We start from the raw sequence: 20,484 nt of genomic DNA, 5'->3' as shown, positions 1-20,484 counted from the left end.
GAGTCGGGACTCCTACGTCCTTGACTCAAATTCCAGCTCTGCCAAGTACCAGCTGCAGAAATTGAGCCAAATTCACCAAACCTTCCTGCTCCTCAGCCTCCTGGCTTGCTGAGGGCCTCCCTCCTAAGGTTCCTGGCAGGACCAGGAGGGATAAGCATGCAATGAATGCAGTGAGGTGTCTGGCACTCCATGAATGGTAACTCTTGTCATCACCATCATCATCATCGTTATTACTAATAAAAGGTAACCCACAGCCAGCCTCTCTGTAGCCAACAATTAGATGCTTATCTGGTGTGTGGAATGCATGGGGGGAGGGGCCCTCCCACCAATAAAATTGGGGCCACTCCCTGACCTCGGTTTCTCGCCAGGATCAACCACCCCAAGAGCGAGGACACAGGGCGGAGGATACACCAGCTTTCTGAGCCACACCTGCTGACACTTTTCGCCCCCAGTCAAAGCCTGTCTGAGATCCTCATCCAGTTCTGTGCATTTCATTGTTTTTCTTTTTTAAAAGTTATGTATTTCTTTGCTTTTTTATTTTAGAGACAGATCTTCCGGTGTTGCCCAGGCTGGTCTTGAACTCCTGGGCTTGAACGATCCTCCTGCCTTGGCTTCCCAAAGTGCTGGGATTACAGGCGTGAGGTGCAATTCTGTGGGTTTCAGAGGGATGTGTATTCAGGCGGGAACCAGCCACCAATGGGTTCGATTAAGTGTCTGGTTTAACAAGGCAAGGGTATAAAACAGCATCAGGAGGTAGCCACAGTGAGCAGAAACCACAACACACACACACACACACACACACACACACACACACACACACGGCTCAGCCCCAAGTCAACATCCATGCAAGCTATGGCTTGGCAATCGAGCTACTTTTTACTCTGTTTATAGCTTAGGTGAAGAGGCTTATTAAATGCATGATTATCGTCACTGGTTCACACAGAATCCTTTCTTCATTCTCTCTCTCTCCTTCCCTGCCTTTCCTTCCTCCGACTCTCCCTCAGTCTTACCAGATGTGCAGTGTGGTTCTTATACGTGTGTGATTTTAATTTATGCAACTGGCATCTGATGATAGTCTTACTCTAACCTAAGTCACTTTGAAAATAGCAACTGTGTTGTAAAGGCCCACCTATGCTGTTGTGTGTTCATTTTTGTTGTTGTTGTTGATCAGAGTTTCACTGTTTTTGCCTAGGCTGGAGTGCGATGGCATGATCTCGGCTCATGGCAACTGCCACCTCTCGGGTTCAAGCGATTCTCCTGCCTCAGCCTCCCGAGTAGCTGGCATTATAGGCATGCGCCACCACGCCCAGCTATTTTTGTATTTTTAGTAGAGACGGGGTTTCTCTATGTTGGTCAGGCTGGCCTTGAACTCCCGACCTCAAGTGATCTGTCGGCCTCAGCCTCCCAAAGTGCTGGGATTACAGGTGTGAGCCGCCGCACCCAGCTGTGTGTTCATACTTGTGTTTGTTGCATCTGACCACTGCATAAACACTTCATGGCGGGGTGTCTACCACATTCACACAATTCCCTGCTGATGGGCACTCAGTGACTTCCAGTTTCTGGCCACTGCAAAGAATACTGCAAGGCACAAGCTCGTACATGTCCCCTTGTGGGTGTGTAAGCATTTCTTTGGGACGTATAGCCAGGAGAGAAATCGCTGAGTCACAGGGTGTGTGTATACTTGTTTGGTGAAATAACGTCAGCTCCATCTTCATAATTGGAGACACCACACTCAGCCCAGTTGCACTTGAACATTCTAATGTCTTCACATCCCTGACACCCTTTGACCTTATTCACCCTTCTCATTTCCCCCAGACTGCTTGATGTAAAGTGATATCTCATTGTTGTTTCAGTATCTAGCAAGTTTGAACCACTTCCCCTATCCCCGTCTCTCTCTCTGTCTCTCTCTCTCTCTCTCTCCTCTGTCTGTCTCTCTCTCTCTCTGGACAGGGTCTCACTCTGCGATCTTGGCTAACAGCAGCCTCCTAGGCTCAAGTGATTCTCTCACCCCAGCCTCAAGAGTAGCTGGGACCACAGGCCCACACCACCATGCCCGGCTAATTTTTTATGTTTTTTGTAGAGGCCGTGTTTCGCCATGTTGCCCAGGCTGGTCTCGAACTCCTGAACTCAAATGATCTGCCTGCCTTAGCCTTCCAAAGTGCCAGGATTACAGGCACGAGCCACTGCACCTGGCCTTGAACATCTGTATATGCATGTTAGCTTTGAGGGTTCTGCTTCTACAAATCACCTGTTTCTAGCTTTTATCCATTTACCCATAAGGATATCCATCTTTTTTCACATTAATTCACAGGTGCTTCTTGCATATTGTAGGTTCGAGTTCTTTGTCCATTTTGGATATTAAAAATAACTTTTCCCATTCTGATAAATGCCTATTAATGGTCCTTCCCTTCCCTTAACACCAAAATGTTTATTTTTTTATATAATCAAACTAATCAATGTTTTGTCATATGATGTGTGTTTTTTAAGTCTTAAGAAGTCATTCCAGATAGGCACGGGTGGCTCACACCTGTAATCCTAGCACTTTGGGACGCCAAGGTAGGCAGATCACTTAAGGTCAGTAGTTTGAGACCAGCCTGGCCAACATGGCAAAACCCCCTCTACCAAAAGCTACAAAGAGTAGCTGGGTGCAGTGGTACCCGCCTGTAGTTCCAGCTACTTGAGAAGCTGAGGCATGAGAATCGCTTGAGCCTGGGAGGCAGAGATTGTAGTGAGCCGAGATTGTGCCACTGCACTCCAGCTTGGGTGATAGAGTAAGATTCTGCCTCCAAATATATATATATATATATATATATATATATATATATATATATATATAAATCATGGTGAAAAAAATGCATATATACCTACCATGATTTTTTCTATTAATTTTATAATATCTTTCACACAGTGGTCCTTAGTACAGCTGGAATCCACCTTCACCTGTAGTATGATAAATCTAGGTTTATTTTTCTCTGCACAGTGGACCAGTTTTTCTCATGCCACTTACTAAGTATATCATCGTTCTCCCACTAATTTGTGTTGCTATTTTATCTTAGATGAACTCCCTAATCTATTATATGATGATACATCCATTTCCTGTGGTTTCCTTTCTGGGATCTCTCTCCCGCCTCTCTGGTCTACTTGTCTGTTCTTGCACTGATCCCACCCTTTTTAAAACACATCGATTTTGTTTTGTAGCCTGTCTTCATATCTAGTAGGGCAAGGAGCTTATTTCTTGCACCACCACGGCCCTATTTTTCTCACCGCTTACATCACCATGCAGGAAATACACTGATCTCCTCCACCCTTAATGGGAATGATGTACAGACACCTGTCCCCTCCTGGTTCTGGATCCAGCCTCCATGTTAAAAAGGACACATCCTCATCCCAGAAAAGAAAGTCGAGGCTGCCCAGGAAAACGTGCGCAATGTCTTAGCTCAGCTCTCAGTTTCTAGAAACTTCATTTCCCATACCCTTCTCTCTATATCAGCATATAAAAAACCAACTACAGTAGCCCAGACACCCAAGATTGTATTCTGCCCATTCCAAGCCCATATGTAGGAAGTCCATGCATGGAGCTCTTAAGGAAATCATCGGAAATGTGAGCTGCTTTTTGTAATCCTATCTTTTTTTTTTTTTTTTTTTTTTTTGAGATGGGGTCTCACTCCGTCACCCAGGCTGGGGTGCAGTGGTGCGACCTCAGCTCACTGTAGCCTCTGCCTCTCGGGTTCAAGCGATTCTCCTGCCTCAGCCTCCTGAGTAGCTGGGGCTACAGGTGCCCACCACCACGGCTGGCTAATTTTTTGTATTTTTAGCAGAGATGAGGTTTCACCATATTGGTCAGGCTGATCTTGAACTCCTTTCCTAGTGATCCGTCCGCCTTGGCCTCTAAAGTGCTGGGATTACAGGCATGAGCCACTGTGCCAGGCCTGTAGTCCCATCTTTATCCTTTAGCTTTTATTTTCATCATGCAAGGTGGCTGGTCCACCTCCAGGCATCCATATTCCAGGTGAGAAGAGGCAGAAGGGTTTTCTCTTTTCTTTTTTCTTTCTTTTTTGAGATGGAGTCTGGCTCTGTCGCCCAGGCTGGAGTGCAGTGGTGTGATCTTGGCTCACTGAAACCTCTGCCTCCTGGGTTCAAGCAATTCTCCTGCCTTCGCCTCCTGAGTACCTGGGATTACAGGTGCCCAGCTAATTTTTGTATTTTTAGTAGAGACGGGGTTTCACCATCTTGGCCAGGCTGATCTTGAACTCCTGACCTCCTGATCCACCTGCCTCGGCCTTCCAAAGTGTTGGGGTTACAGGCATGAGCCACCGCGCCCACCTACTCCCTCTCTTTTATCACAAAAACAAAAACTTTCCCAGAAACCCCAGCTTTGTTTTATTGCTTAGAACTGGATCCCATGGCCACCCGGATGTATCCAGGTCATGTGCCAATCTAAGCAATACTTGGGCTCGTCGGTAATGCAGTGGAAAGAATGATAAGTGCATCTCAGCTGCACCCAGCTTGCCCTGTGCCAAGTCCGACAAGTCACAAAACACCAACCTCTGCATCTTAGTCCACACGCATCTCCCCTCTGTTTGCCTGTTTGCCCTTGAGCCCAAACCTGATGGGGAAATGCATCCAGGCTTGGCCGTTACCAAGAATCAGCATGGGAATAGTGCTTACATCTTTGGTGGATAGAGAACCAAGCACACTGCTTCTCCTAAACTCTTTTTTAATTTTTCTTGAGACAGGGTCTGGCTATGTTGCCCAGGCTGGTCTCGAACTCCTGGACTCAAGCAATGCTCCTGCCTCAGCCTCTGAAGTAGTTGGATTACAGGTGTGAGCCACCACGCTCGGCCTCTCTTCTTTCCATCGCGGTTTTAGCGATTGTACCACCAGCATACTCCCTTGACAACTGCTGAAGAAACTAGAAACTACCCAAATGTCTCCTCATAGTAAAAAAAAATGGATCAATATATCAGAATACATTTACACAATGGTGTACTGTGCAGTGATGAGAATGAAACATTGACAACCATAAACAAAACCCACACAATATGTAATATTTAGCTCCCGCCCCCACCTCCCAAACAAAGGCTGGGTGTGGTGGCTCACTCCTGGAATCCCAGCACTTTGGGAGGCCAAGATGGGCAGATCATGAGGTCAAGAGATCTACACCATCCTGGCCAACATGGTGAAACCCTGTCTTTACTAAAAATACAAAAATTAGCTGGGCGTGGTGGCATAGGTATGTAGTCCCAGCCTTGAACCTGGGAAGCAGAGGTTGCAGTGAGCCAAGACTGTGCCACTGTACTCCAGCCTGAACAACAAGAGTGAGACTCTGTCTTAAAAAAAAAAAAAAGAAAGAAAAAAGCCCAACATAAAATAATACAGTATGCTAATGAGTTTTTATTTATATAAACTTATAATACTTCTATATATCTATCTAGGTAAATAAATTTTATGTTTATACGTTGTTCATACATGGGCAAAATTAACTTATAGTGATAAACGTCATGAAAGTCCCTACGCTTACGGAGAAGTCATGAAAGTCGCTACCCTTGGCCAGGTGCTGTGGCTCACGCCTGGAATCCCAGCACTTTGGGAGGCCAAGGCAGGTAGATCATGAGGTCAGGATTTCGAGATCAGCCTCACCAACATGGGAAAACCGGTCTCTACTAAAAATACAAAAATTAGCTGGGCTTGGTGGTGCATGCCTCTAATCCAAGCTACTCGGGAGGCTGAGGCAGGAGAAAACACTTGAACCCAGGAGGCGGAGGTTGTGGTGAGCCGAGATCGCGCCATTGCACTCCAGCCTGGGTAACAGAGCAAGACTCCATCTCAGAAAAAAAATTTTAAAAAGTCGCTACCCTTGCAGTGAGGGAGTTAGGTAGTGGTGGAAGTGGCTACTTGGCAGGGGAGGTAGTGACTGCAAGGGGACCCCGCTGGTTTTTCTGGGGAGCTCCTTATATTCTGTGGCTCTCTCTGGATGCTGGTTACAAGGTCGTGTTCTGTTTTGTGAAAATCCACTAGCATTTATTGATACTTCTGTGCATGTTTTTTATGCTCATTATCCTTCAATAAAAGTTAATTTAGCCAGGTAGGGTGGCTCATGCCTGTAATCCCAGCACTTTGGGAGGTCACAGTGGGCGGATCATGATGTCAGGAGTTCAAGACCAGCCTGACCAATATGGTGAAACCTCGTCTCTACTACAAATACAAAAATGAGCCAGGCAGGGTGGCATGAACCTGTAATCCCAACTACTCAGGAGGCTGAGGCAGGAGAATCGCTTGAAGCCAGGAGGCTGAGGTTGCAGTGAGCCCAGATCACACACTGCATTCCAGCCTGGTGACAGAGTAAGACTCTGTCTGAAAAAGAAAAAGAAAAAGGTAATTTGATGACAGAATCCTGATTTCACTCAAGGAGCAGCCCTACATGCTCTAGGGGAGCCCTCCAGTCCAATCTCAAAAGAATAATTGTGTTTGGTTCAAATCAACCATGTTCATCTCTTCCCCGCTCCCCCTCCCCAAGTCTGTGACTGGCTTAGGAAAGGACATGTGACCCAATTCTGGCCAGAAAGAATAAGATAAAATTCTTCCGGGGTGGTTTCTGGAAACGTATCATCCTTCTCAAAGACAGACCCACTACAGGTGTTGATCTTAAGGATGATGACCCCCCGCCAGGGAGGAACAAGAGAAGCAGAGAGAAACAGACCAGAGCCCTGACGCTCTATGCCTGGAGCCATCCTTACCTGGGTTTCTTGATATGTGAAATTAAAACTTTATTTACTATTGAAGACAGCATGAATCTCCTCTTACTTGTTCCTCAAAGCAGCTTAACCGGAAACATCATTTTGGAAAACGCGCTCAAGACTGCCCCTTGGCTAGGATTCTGCTCCTATCTAGATTTTTTTTTAATATTAAAAAAAAATTTTGAGGCCAGGTGTGGTGGCTTGCACCTGTAATCTCAGCACTTTGGGAGGCTGAGGTGAGTAGATTACCTCAGGTCAGGAGTGTGAGACCAGCCTGGCCAACATATTGAAAGTCTGTCTCTACTAAAAATAGAAAAATTAGCCAGGCGTGGTGGCTCAGGCCTGTAATCCCAGCATTTTGGGAGGCCAAAGCGGCTGGATCACGAGGCCAAGAAATTGAGAGCGCCGGGCGTGGTGGCTCAAGCCTGTAATCCCAGCACTTTGGAAGGCTGAGGCGGGTGGATCACGAGGTCAAGAGATCGAGACCATCCTGGTCAACATGGTGAAACCCCGTCTCTACTAAAAATACAAAAAATTAGCTGGGCATGGTGGTGCACGCCTGTAATCCCAGCTACTCAGGAGACTCAGGCAGTAGAATTGCCTGAACCCAGGAGGCGGAGGTTGCGGTGAGCCGAGATCGCGCCATTGCACTCCAGCCTGGGTAACAAGAGAGAAACTCTGTCTCAAAAAAAAAAAAAAAAAAAGAAAGAAAAGAAAAGAAAGAAAGAAATTGAGAGCATCCCGGCCTGACTCTACTAAAATACAAAAATTAGCTGGGTGTGGTGGCGTGCACCTGTATTTCCAGCTACTTGGGAGGCTGAAGCAGGAGAATCGCTTGAACCCGGGTGGCAGAGGTTGCAGTGAGCCAAGATGGTGCCACTGCACACTGCACTCCAGCCTGGCAACAAAGCGAGACTCTTGTCTCAAAAAAATATAAATATAAATATAAATAAATATATATATATATGTAAAGTAGCCAGGCATGGTGGTGCACACCTGTAGTCCAAGCCACTCAGGAGGCTGAGGCATGAGAATTGCTTGAACTGGGGAGGCAGAGGTTGCAGTGAGCCAAGATTGTGCCACTGCACTTCAGCCTGGGTGACAGAGCGAGACTCTGTCTCAAACAAAACTAAACCATTGAATTACAACTGTACTGTCTGTCCCTATTTTCACACCATATTACACACCCTGGCACTCCAGCCTTTCTGGAATGTTCCCTAAAAAGTTGTGAGGACTTGTAAATGGTTGGGCACAAAGGGGAAGAGAATGGTGATAATTCCTGCATCATTTTGATGTATGCTTTCTTCTCTCACACCATTGACTGTTTATGAGGCAGCCACTTCTCATCTCTTCTTCCTTGCTGGCAAGGACTGTATCCATGACAGAGAAATGCCAGAAACTCACTTTCCCAGCTTCTGTTGACGCTAGCGTGTCAGCACTGGGATCTTCTCCAGTGAGTGGTCATTGAGACCCAAGAACAGATCTGGGGGTGTGGGGGAGACTCTGGAAAAGACTTTCTTTCCCAATGAAAAGAGCTCTGCCAACAGAGTCTTTCTTTCCTGCCTTTTGTCATGATGTGTGAGGATGTGATGTCTGGAGCTCTGGCAGCCATTTTAAAGCCATGAGATTATAAGCCTAAAGGAGAAAGCTGCCATATTTTCTTCTTCCTGCTAGAACATAAGCTTAAAGAAGGTAGGGGTTTGGTGTCTGTTTTATTAATCGGTCTATCCCAAGTGTCTGTAATATTACCTGACTCTCATAGGCGTCCATTACTTGAATAAATGAATGGATGAGTGCAGAGGACAGTGGAGAAGACAGGTGGGTCCCTAATGATGCAATGTAGGAATCACCAAACCACAGTACTGCCCTCTTTTGGGGCTTTTTGTTATATGAAATAATACACGGCCTTATTGCTTTATCCACTTTGAGTTGGGCATTTTGTTACTGATAAAAATTTTCTAGTGTTATTTCTTTTCCAGAGTGTTCAATTTCCAAGGTATTCTCTGGAGTGACTTTCTATAACTACCCCCGAGTATCTTGAAGAGTCTTAGAGCTGGATTGCCACGTGGAGTCATTATGTTTTAATCCTCCCATTTTACAGATAGAGAAACTGAGATCCAGAAAAAGTACAAATGACCGTTACACAGGTCACTCAGAAAGCGCTGAAGACTGAAATGTCTGTCCATTGATGTGTTGTCTATTTCAGTGACCCTCATGCCCACAACCTTCTTAGGGGCCCTGCCCTACCCACTGCTATGGATGAAGGGGTGGCTGGGGGATCCGTGTTGCACTTTGTGGGACCACCTGTCAGACTGGAGACAGAGTCTGCGTCTGACCCGAGGACAACCGACTGGTTTTTTTCTCTCTAGGGGCTATGAACTAAGAAAACCCAGTGACTGCAGCCAGTTACAGGGGTGACAGGAGACGCTTTGATGGGCAACAGGCAGTCAATGTGATGAGAAAACAGAGGTGGGACGAGAAGAAAGAGAACGTGAGAGATACATAACTAGGGGAGAAGGGATAGAGATCCCACAGGCAGCTGTTTCTGCCCTCACATTTTCCAATTTAAATTCACGGATATCCTTTTGGTAAGTGATATGGTCTGGCTGTGTGTCCCCACCCAAATCTCTTCTTGAATTTTAATCTGAATCTTAATCCCCACGTGTTGGGGGCAGGATCTCGTGGGAGGTGATTAGATCATCGGCGTGGTTCCCCCCGTGTTATTCTCGTGATAGCAGTGAGCTCTGACAAGGTCTGATGGTTTTGCGGCTTCCCCCTTCACTCTGCACGTCTTCTTTCCACTGCCCTGTGAAGGACATGTTTTCTTCCCCTTCTACCGTGATTTTAAGTTTCCTGAGGCCTCCCCAGCCATGCTGAACTCTGAGTCAATTAAACCTCTTTCCTCTATAAATTACCCAGTCTTGGGTAGTATCTTGGGTAGCATCTACTAAAAATACAAAAACTAGCTGGGTGTGGTATGGTGGCACACACGTGTAATCCCAGCTACTGGGAGGCTGAGGCAGGAGAATTGCTCGAACCTGGGAGGCAGAGGTTGCAGTGAGCCGAGGTTGTACCACTGCACTCCAGCCTGAGTGACAAAGTGAGACTCTGTCTCAAAAAAAAAAAAAAAAAATTATCCACCTGGCCAATATTTATGAAAAAATGAGAAGTAGTTTGACTGGACCTCTGTTCCTCACAACCCAAAAGTGACTTCCTGGACGAAACACACCAGCCTGGAGCCAGACATGCGACTTGCTCACAGCCACCCTGCACAGGGAGGAGACACACGCAGAGTCCACTTCTCAGTCACTTTATTTCTGGGACTACATTCGGGTCACCGCTGCAGAGAAGGGATGGGCCCAGAGAGAGACAGGGTTAGCCCATCGTCGGGGAAGGGGACCCTGAGTTCAGGAGACAGAGAGTCAGGGGCTGGAGAGAGGAACATTCTTTCCCACCATCGCTGGGAAGGAACCAGGGTCTGAAAGGGGTGTCGGGGCTGTCCCTGCAGCAGGTGGGGATGTCGGCGTGCTGAGTCCTGGAACGACTCAGGAGTTGGCCTGGATGGTTTCCTGGATCCACTTGTTGAACTTGCAGAGGTTGGTGTAGACGCCGGGTCTGTTGGGCTGGGCACATGGGTAATCCCCCCAGGACACGAGTCCCTGCAGGAAGCCATCGCACACCACGGGCCCCCCAGAATCGCCCTGCAGGAGGGAAAGGGAGCCACGAGAGAGGCAGACACGCAGCAAGGTGGGTGGAAGGAGGCACAAGAGACCCAGAGACCCGCACAGATGGAGAAGGAGACGGAGACGGACACACAGAAGTGGGACATACAGAGGTGAAGAGATGCAGAAAAAGACAGAGACGGAGACGCAGGCAAAAACAGGCAAAAAGAGACAAAGAGGGAGAGTGCTGTTAAGATTTCACCCCAAATCCAACTTTTTTTTTTCTTTGAGACAGAGTCTCGCTCTGTCACCCAAGCTGGAGTGCAGTGGCCTGATCTCAGCTCATTGCAGCCTCCACCTCCCGGGTTTAAGCAGTTCTCCCACCTCAGCCTCTCCAGTAGCTGGGGCTACATGTGCCCACCACCACACCGGCTAATTGATTTATTTATTTGAAACAGAGTCTCACTCTGTTGCTCAGGCTGGAGTGCAATGATGTGATCTTGGCTCACTGCAACCTCCACCTCCCTGGTTCAAGCAACTCCCCTGCCTTAGCCTCCCGAGTAGCTGGGATCACAGGCGCACGCCACCACACTTGGCTAATTTTTTTTTTTTTTTTTTGTATTTTTAGTAGAGACAGGGTTTCACCATGTTGGCCAGACTGGTCTCCAGCTCCTGGCCTCAGGTGATCTGCCCGCCTTGGCCTCCCAAGGTGCTGGGATTACAGGCGTGAGCCACCGCGCCTGGCTTCCAAGTCCAGCCTTTAGACCCCATTTATCACTGTCCACTCAATCTTTCTCTTCCAGACTCCTCTAGTCCACACGTCATTTCCGGGTCTGTGAGCCTTCCTCTCTGCATCTCGAATCTCTGTCTCTACGTTCGTCCCAGTCTGTCTCCCTCGGCGTGTATTTCCTGGCCTCTCTGTCTTTCACTCTCCCCTCCGGCCTGTGCGTGCCTTATTTCTCTTACTCGACACGCTCCTTCCTCCCTCAGTCTCCACCAATGCAGCCTCATAACTCCCTTCTGCAAAAGTACATTCTCAGCCCCTGGATGAGGGCTTCTCAACATGGGCACCGTGGGCGCCTGAAGCTGGATAGTGGTTTCTTGTGAGGCCTGCCCTGTGCCTCCCAGCACGCAGAGCAGCACCCTTGACCTCTACCCACTAGATGCCAGTAATGCCCCCTCCACGCAGCTGCGACAACAAAAACGTCTCCTGGTATTGCCGATGTCTCCTGGGGGCAGAATCACTCCCGATAGAAATCCGTTTGCTTGGACTGATTTGCATTTCCTGTCCTCAATTCCTCATACTGCCCTATAATTACCCTCCAAAATAATACTCACCGCTCTTCAACTTCCTTCCTTCCTTCCTTCCTTGCTTCCTTCCTCTTTCCCTCCCTCCCTCTCTCTTTTCTTTTTTCCCTCCCTCCTTCCTTCCTCTTTCCTTCCCTCTCTTTCTTTTCTCTTTCTCTCTGTCCCTTCCTCTCTCCCTCTCTCCTTCCTTTTTCTTTCTTTCTTTCTTCCCTCCTTCCCTCCCTCCCTCTCCCCCTCCCCCATCCCTCCCGCCCTCCTTCCCTCTTTCCTTTTTTTTCTCTTTTTGACAAAAAGGTCTTGCTCCGTCACCCAGGCTGCTGTCTGGAGTGCAGTGGTGCAGTCATGGCTTACTGCAGCCTCAAACTCCTGGGTTCGAGTGATCCTCCCACCTCCTGATCCTTCCAAATAGCTGAGACTACAGGTGCAAGCCACCACACCCGCTAATTTTTTAAAAGAATTTTAGTACATATTTATCTGTCTCTTTATTATCTGTTTTCCACTCATGGAACGTGAGCTCCATGCAGCAGGAATTTGGTCTGTTTTGCCTGATACTCCTGGGGCGACATAACCACTTAGCCAACATGTATGAAGAAAATGAAAAGTAGCTTCAGTGGACCTCTGTTTGAGGTAGAGAGAAATTATCTCCCGGCTGGGCATGGTAGCTCACACATGTAATCCCAGGAATTTGGAAGGCTGAGGCAGGCAGATCACTTGAGGTCACGAATTCAAGACCAGCTTGGCCAACATGGTGAAACCCTGTCTCTACCAAAAAAAAAAAAAAAAAAAAAAAAGAATTAGCTGGGCATGGTGGTGGGTGCCTGTTATCCCAGCTACTTGAAAGGCTGCAGTGGGAGAAATGCTTGATTGAACCTGGGAGATGCAGGCTGCAGTGAGCTGAGATGGTGCCGCTGCGCTCCAGCCTGGGTGACAGAGCGAGACTTCGTCTCAAAGAAAGAAAGAAAGAAAAAAAAACCAGAAATATCTATCTCTGTTACAGATAGATAAATATGTACATACTACAATAATTATGTAAGTGGCATGAATAAAATCTTCAAAAATAAAAACAGTTCGTATTTTTTTGTATTTTTTAGTTGCCCAGGCTGGTCTTGAACTCCTGAGCTCAAGTGATCTTCCCACTTCAGTCTCCGAAAGCGCTGGGATTACAGGTATGTGCCATTGCACCTGGCCTCGCTTCTTATGTATATTCATGCAAAATATGAATAATTACAGAGTCCTGGTATCAGTTATTAGGAGAGCCAAGATTTACCTTTTCCCCAGCAGCAGACATTGTTTCAAGGTAAACAAGCTTAGCTGCCTCCACCTCTAAATTGCAACTTTCTTGTAGTTTAATTTCTCTCATTACTTTGTAATTTAATATCTCTGCGGAGTTTCTTTTGGGAGTTTCTTTTGAGAGGCGATTAGCTAACTGCTCTGAGCTTGACTTCTTGTCTGTAAACAGGACTAATAAGAACAGCTGAATGAGTGAGCCGAGGCATAAGAACTGCTTAAAACTGTCCAGCAATTAGCGAGCTGCTATTACTCTGACACCTTTAGTATTAGTATTGTTGTAGCTGTTATTATTTCCTGCTTGTAGCTTTTAGTGGTCACACCCAGAGCCTACACCTGGTCTGAAACAAAACAAAACAAAACACTTTGAAGTCTGGAAAAACAAGATACTAATGTTGCCAACAGAAGGGCTAGTTGTAAATGCCACAATTGGAATGAGCTGTGCCTTCTTCTGCTAAAAATGTTCCCCCTCTCCACCCACCCCGACACCCAGGGCACAGAGAAACTGGGAGAGCTGGGAAGTTGTTGCAATTGTCAGGTCTATACAATTTTGTGGGGAGCTTTACTTTTTTTTTTTTTTTTTTGAGACAGTTTCACTCTTGTTGCCCAGGCTGGAGTGCAATGGCGCGATCTCGGCTCACCGCAACCTCCGCCTCCCGGGTTCAAGCTATTCTCCTTCCTCAGACCTCAAGTGATCCACCCTCGGCCTCCCAAAGTGCTGGGATTGCAGGCGTGAGCCACTGCACCTGGCCGGTGGGGCGCTTTTCACAGCCATAGACAGGAGTACTCCTGAATCCCCAGCTTCCTAACCACTGTTGAAACGCACAAGCTCCCTGCTAATGAGAGCTTGCTAACTTATGCCCCTCTAGATTCCTTGGGAGCCAACAGTTTGATTTTCAAGTCTGCCTTCCTCAACAGATACAGCTGCCATTAGAACAAAGGGAAGCTCTGTGTTGGGGACCAAGAAACGCTTGTAGAACATTCACCCCTGCCTACCCCTCCAGCCCCAATTCTTACTGTTCCCCCTACTTTTTTGTTGTTTGTTTTGAGACGGAGTCTTGCTCTGTCACCCAGGCTGGAGTGCAGTGGCGCGATTTCGTCTCACTGCAACCTCTGCCTCCCAGGTTCAAGCGATTCTCCTCCCTCAGCCTCCTGAATAGCTGGGATTACAGGTGCCTGCCACCATACCCAGTTAACTTTCGTATTTTTAGTAGAGACGGGGTTTCATCATGTTGGCCAGACTGGTCTTGAACTTCTGTCCTCATGATCCACCCACCTCGGCCTCCCAGAGTGCTGGGATACAGCCATGAGCCACCACGCCTGGCCTTTTTTTACTTGTTTTAATGTGGCTACTAGAAAATTGGAAACCACATAAGCAGCTCGGCATTCTTTCTACTAAACATCACTACCCTAGGGCATGAGCTCTGTGAGAACAGGGGTCCTAACTGTCTTGGTGATTGCTAGATTCCCAGAACTTGACAAGAGTCCCATGTTATCGAGTTGGTACTCAGTGTGTATCTTCTGAATAAGGAGAGACGTATCCTCACCTGGCAGGAGTCTCTACCTGCCTCGTCACCGGCACAGAACATGGTGTCATCTATCTGTCTCGGGTAGGCATCCTCGCACCTTTTCTGACTTAGCACCGTGATATTCAGGCACTGGAGGGTCTTGGGGAAGTGCACTGTCAAACAGAACACAATGAGAGGCGGAGAAAGATGGACAGCGGCAGAGACAGGTAGGTATCCAGAAGAAACCTGGGGCCGGGCGTGGGGGCTCACGCCCGTAATCCCAGCACTTTGGGAGGTCGAGGTGGTGGGATCACGAGGTCAGGAGTTCAAGACCAGCCTGACCAAGATAGTGAAACCCCATCTCTACTAAAAATACAAAAATTAGCCAGGCACGATGGCAGGAGCCTGTAATCCCAGCTACTCGGGAGGCTGAGGCAGGAGAATCGCTTGAACCCGGGAGGCAGAGGTTGCGGTGAGCCACAGACTCCAGCCTGGGTGAGAGAGCAAGACTCCGTCTAAAAAAAAAAAAAAAAGAAGAAACCTGGACACTCACCTTGGGGGCTGTTGGTTGTCCCCCAGCCAGATACCAAACACTTTGTCCCAGCAGATGGACAATGGGAGGAGACGTTGATGGGCTTGACGTCTTTAGTGACACGAATTCTTCTGTTCAGTTTGATGAGCATGAGGTCGTTAGAGTGGCCAGGGTGGGCGTAGCCAGGGTGGGGGATGGATTTGATCCCCTGGAACGTCTGCTGCCCAGATTCATAGACTGGTGACAGGGATTGGTGGCCGAGACGGACTCTGAAAACTCTAAGGAAGAGGGGGCAGTTCATTACCAACCCTGAGCCTCATCTCCATCCAACGCCAATCGAACCCCACACCCAGCACCAGCCCCACCCCCACCCCCACCCTCACCCCCAGCCCCCAAACCATCCTCAACTCCATCTTGGTCTCCAATCCCATGCCTGTCCCCTTCCCAATCCCAATTCCAAACCCATCCCATTCCCAACCCTAATCCTTTCCCTACCCAGAGGCCATCACCATATGCATTCTCAGTCCAAATCCAGGCATCCCCAACCCCACCAAAAACTCCAATCCCCGTCCTTAATTCTGTATCTCTTCCCAATCCCAACCCTATCTCCACTCCATCTTCATTTGCACCCCAGCCCGATTTTCACCCACCCCCAATTCTAAAGCCAATGCTAATTCCACCTCCATCCCAAACCATTCAACAGATAAACGTTCCTAACCCCAAATCCAAACCATCCTTAGCTCCTTCCCATTCCCTACACAGCACTGTCCCCATCTAACCTCATCCTCCCACCCGACTCTCCACAAAACTCCATCCTTAGTCTTATCCGAAACTTGGCCTGCTCCTGCTCCCACGTTCCCAACCCGTCGCCACCAGCCCTCACCTCCAAACCCCCGACCCCACTTCCCCATCCCCACCAGCCCTCACCTCCAAACCCCCGACCCCACTTCGCCATCCCCACCAGCCCTCACCTCCAAGCCGCCGCCCCCACTTCCCCATCCCCACCAGCCCTCCTCTAGGAACCCCACTCACGTCTTCCTGCAGTGCGCGGCCGTGAGCAGCCACTGCGGATGCACCAGCACCGCCCCGCAGTAGAGCTGGTTGGGTCCTCGCAGCAGCGCGGCCTGCCACTGCTGGCTGTGCTTCTCGCAGTCGGACCCATTGATGATGCGGCTGCTGCTGTTGTCCGACGGGGCGTCTTCCCCGGCCCCAGCTCCAAGGTCCCGATTGCTCCCAGAGGGCCCAGTGTTAGGGGGGTTGCCACAGGAGACATCGTCGTTTGCCAGAACACGCTCTGGGGTGGAAAATGGGTTGGGCGGGGCTCAGAGGCGGGGCTTGGGCTCGGGGTGGGTCTCAGACTCCAGAGGGCCTTCCAGCTAGAGAGTGGACCAGCTGGAGGGTGGGTGTCTGACCCGCTGAGGGGGCGGGGCCAGGGCCTAGGGGCGGGGCCTGGAGAATAAGAGTGGCACCTCTGAAGACCAGGCTTACGCCCAAGGACAGAGCCCAGGCTCAGGTAGGGTTACTGGAATCGTAAGTGGACCTCACGGATTCCTGGAATTGGCTACAACTAAATGAGCGGCACCAGAGGAGGGTAAAATTGGGTACAGGATTCCTGGACAAGCTCAGGGATAGAGCCAAGGCTGTGGGGGCTGGAGCCTGGGGATGGGAGGGAGACCAGGGCTTTAGGGATGGAACTGGTCTCAAGAAGTGGGGCCAGGCCTCAGTGAGTTGGGTCAGGGCTGGAGGCAGAGAGGGGTTTGGAGTCGACTTGCTCAGGGTCAAGGCCAGGGTTACGTTTGGAATCTTCCGTAAAGAGCTCTGAATTTGGGCGGGGCATGGTGGCTCACGCCTGAAACCCCAGCACTCTGGGAGGCCGAGGCAGGCAGATCACCTGAGGTCGGGAGTTCGAGACTAGCCTGGCCAACATGGTGAAACCCCATCTCTGCTAAAAGCATATAAAGTAACTGGGTGTGGTGGTGGGCGCCTGTAATCCCAGCTACCGGGAAGGTGGAGGCACGAGAATCACTTGAACCTGGGAGGCAGAGGTTGCAGTGAGCGGAAATCACACCACCGCACTCCAACCTGGAAGCAAGTGAAACTCTGCCCCACACCCACCCACCCCCACACACACACACACACACACACACACACGCAGCTCTGACTTTGGAGGGGGCTCTAGAAGGTGCCCGCAGCATAGGGGGTGGAGCCTGGCACAAAGGGGTGTGGCCTGAGGCGGGGTTCGACTAGAGTCGGGCCTAGGGGCGTGGCTGAGGGAAGGGCATAGGGTCAGAGCTCATGGGCAGAGCTAGGATCCTTAAGCAGGAGCTGGAAAGAGGGCTCAGCTTAGGGGGCCACGTGGAGGGGAAGAGCAGGGCTAGGTTTCTGAATTCTCCGACGAAAACATGCCTCCCCACTCCTGTCAATCCCCTTCTCTCACACACAGACCTACAGACTACATAGATGCCCCCCTCCACCCTCAGTCCTCCCGTGCCCATTCACTGGTTCTTACACTTTGTTTCGTTTTTGTTTTCGTTTTGGGATGGAGTTTCCCTCTTGTTGCCCAGGCTGGAGCGCAGTGGCGTGATCTTGGCTCATCACAACCTCCGCCTCCCAGGTACAAGCGATTCTTCTGCCTCAGCCTCCCGAGTAACTGGGATTACAGGTGTGCACCACCACACCCGGCTAATTTTGTATTTTTAATAGAGACGAGGTTTCACCATGTTGGTCAGACTGGTCTCAAATTCCTGACCTCAGGTGATCCGCCCGCCTCTGCCTCCCAAAGTACTGGGATTAGAGGCATGAGCCACTGTGCCTGGCCTGGTCCTTACCCTTGCTGATGACCCTGCCACCGCCATCATTCACCAACTCACCCCAAGGACCAGGCACACAACCGCAGTCACAGCCAAGCACGCATGCAGTGCGGGCAGGCACGCATTGCCTCCACAGATGCAGCTAACGGTGCAGCTCTGTGTCCAGGTACACACGCTCCCCAGGTACACACGCTCCTGGGCAGCATTGCAGGGTCGCACGCCTCATCCACAGTGTCTCAGTGCCACACACAGATGCCCTGTGTGCGTAGATGTTCAGACTGCCACATACTCTTCCCCACACAGGCATGTTGACATGGTGACAAAATTATCTCCCTCGGACCCAGGAGTTCAGGAGCCCAGCATGGCATAGTGCATGTCAGTCACCTAGCACCCATCTCCCAGAGACAGCCACCCCTGCACCCTCTCTCCCTCCAGGCAGGGACAGAAACTCCAGACACACAGCTGCTCCATCACACACACAGTAGCATTTACACAGCCTCACACAGACACACACAGTCACATACAGTCACCGGTACATGGAGCTTCAGGCAGTCACAAGGTCACAAATGTAGGCACCCATAATGTCGCACTCAACCCCAGTCAGGTAATCGCCTGCAGGCACAGTCACACATTTCCGTGGTGACGACCACTTTTGTTGCATACAATCCCAGGGCCTCAGGGACAGGAACTGCAGTCGTACACAAAGCCAAGTCGCCACACGCAGCCAAATGCACAGTAAACACCCCCAATGCCACACGCATTCGCCCACAGAGTTGTGGAACCACCCACAATCACAAAACCACACATACGGTCTCAAAGCGTCAGTGCCACCTGCTGCATGGTCACCTGATATGGGAAAAGGCGTCCTCCCCACCCCCCCACATGCCGTGGCAGTCACAAGGCCACGTACAATCACACAACCACAAATACAGACAGAGGCTCACATTCACCCAGTCCTGGAGTCATGCCCAGACTCACACAGTTCCCCAGGGGACAGGCGTTCTAGCATCTCGCAGGTACAGTCCCCCCATCCCATGCCCCGCCCAACTCCCTCCACGCCCCGGAGTTCTGGTTACCTGTGACTCCCAGAAGCAAGGCTGTGATCAGAGCACGGAGCACCCACCTCCGGGGGGGTCCTACTGTAGCCATGGTCGCTGCACCTGGATGGGGGGTGTCAGAGGGTTGGGAAGCCCAGGAGATCCGGGGAGCCTTTAACCCACTTCCCCTCCCTCCCCTACCTTATTTTCCCCGGGTAGAGGGGGGCTAAGACGCTGCCCCACTGTCCGTGCTGTGCTGAGACCCAGGCACTATGGAATTCAGAAGACAGGAGTCTAGCAGCCTCCAGAGGGGGCGAGGAGGGGAAGACAGAGAAAGATGTGGGTGCAGAGCATGCAGACACCTCTCCTTCCCTGCCTGCTGAGCCACCCTCCCCAGGCCTCACCTGCCCTGTCCCCCAGGTAGGGGGTGGGGGATTTGCTCCCGGCTCAGCTGAGGACTTCTCAGGCCCGCGCCTTCCCGGCCGGCCGGGCGCTGCCTCCTCCTGGGCGTTGGGCACGGGCCTGAGTTATAACCGCGCACTGCTCCCTGGGGCGCATTCCCGGGCAGTGAGGCGCCTATCGGCCGCAGCAATCGCTCCTCCTGCTCCCCCATCTCCACCCCAGAGCACCCCCCACCCAGTCCTGAATGCCACTCCCTGCCTCCCTGGCCCAGAAGATGGGGAGGGGTCTCCGGAAGCCAGGCCAGCCCCCTCCCTGCCTCCCCCAGCCTCGGGGATCTGGCTTCTCCTCCACTGTCCCGGCACCTGGATCGCTTTCTTTCTGCTCTGTGTTTTTCTCAATCGACCACTCTGTCCCCTCGTTATCCTCCCTCCATCTTCCTCTCTGTTTTTCCAGAGTCTTCTTCCATCTCTCCATGGTTCTCTCTCCAGCCTCCCTCTTTTTCTCTCCTTCCTCGCCTCTCTGTCTCTCTGTCTCTCTGTGTCTCTCTCTGTATCTCTGTCTCTCTCTGTGTCTGTCTCTGTCTCTCTGTCTCTCTCTCTCTGTCTCTCCCTGTCTCTTTCTCTTTCTCTGTCTCTGTCTCTGTCTCTGTCTCTCTGTCTCTGTCTCTCTGTCTGTCTCTGTCTCTCTCTGTCTCTGTCTCTCTGTGTCTCTCTGTCTCTGTCTCTGTCTGTCTCTGTCTCCTTGTCTGTCTCTCTCTCTATCTCTGTCTCTTTCTCTGTCTCTGTCTCTGTCTCTCTCTCTGTCTCTCTGTCTCTGTCTCTCTCTGTCTCTCTGTCTCTGTCTCTCTCTGTATCCTTGTCTGTCTCTCTGTCTCTGTCTCTGTCTGTCTTTGTTTCTCTCTGTCTCTCTCTGTCTCTGTCTCTGTCTCTCTCTCTCTCTTCCTCCCTCCCTCTCCAGCCTTGTTCCTCTCTCTTTGGGCCTCAAGTGTGGCTGTCTCCCTGTCCCCCTGTCTTTCTGTGCCTCTGTGATACTTTATTTTTAAAGGTTCTGTATGATTTGTCAAAATACCTTAGAGTTCTTAGCCCATTTATTTATTTTTTTATTTCACTTCTGCTCTATTTGTTCACAACATTTTTTTTTTTTTAGGTAAAATTGAGATACAACAAACTGCTTGTTTATTTATTCTTTTTTTTTTTTTTCT

At 50.0% G+C, this 20,484-nt stretch overlaps 2 protein-coding genes across 3 annotated transcripts in view; one reads left to right on the top strand and one right to left on the bottom strand.

Moving 5' to 3' along the window:
• The window catches only part of LOC101045648 (kallikrein-2), a 65,183-nt gene that overhangs the window by 41,086 nt on the left and 3,613 nt on the right, over positions 1-20,484 (top strand). Inside the window, exon 7 of the mRNA XM_003940409.3 lies at positions 12,799-12,873. Within this exon, the coding sequence (XP_003940458.2) occupies positions 12,799-12,873 (75 nt within the window). The remainder of the gene's footprint in view (positions 1-12,798; positions 12,874-20,484) is intronic.
• Positions 10,032-19,461, bottom strand: KLK5 (kallikrein related peptidase 5). Of its 2 annotated transcripts, none has more exons than XM_010351128.3 (6): positions 19,286-19,461; positions 18,921-19,004; positions 16,067-16,328; positions 15,056-15,312; positions 14,542-14,675; positions 10,032-10,438 (listed from the first exon to the last, which is right to left on the bottom strand). In XM_010351128.3, exons 2-6 carry the CDS (start codon positions 18,991-18,993, stop codon positions 10,283-10,285), a joined length of 882 nt encoding a protein of 293 aa, XP_010349430.2. In that variant the 5' UTR covers positions 18,994-19,004; positions 19,286-19,461; the 3' UTR covers positions 10,032-10,282. The 2 variants fall into 2 exon arrangements, with proteins under 2 accessions (XP_010349430.2, XP_074242133.1); XM_074386032.1 differs by lacking the exon at positions 19,286-19,461 and adding an exon at positions 19,083-19,254.

This window comes from Saimiri boliviensis, chromosome 14 (genome assembly GCF_048565385.1).
Source record: "Saimiri boliviensis isolate mSaiBol1 chromosome 14, mSaiBol1.pri, whole genome shotgun sequence".
NCBI classification, from domain to species: domain Eukaryota; kingdom Metazoa; phylum Chordata; class Mammalia; order Primates; family Cebidae; genus Saimiri; species Saimiri boliviensis.
Note: the sequence above shows the minus strand (reverse complement) of the source record. Positions and strands in the feature narration are given on the sequence as shown.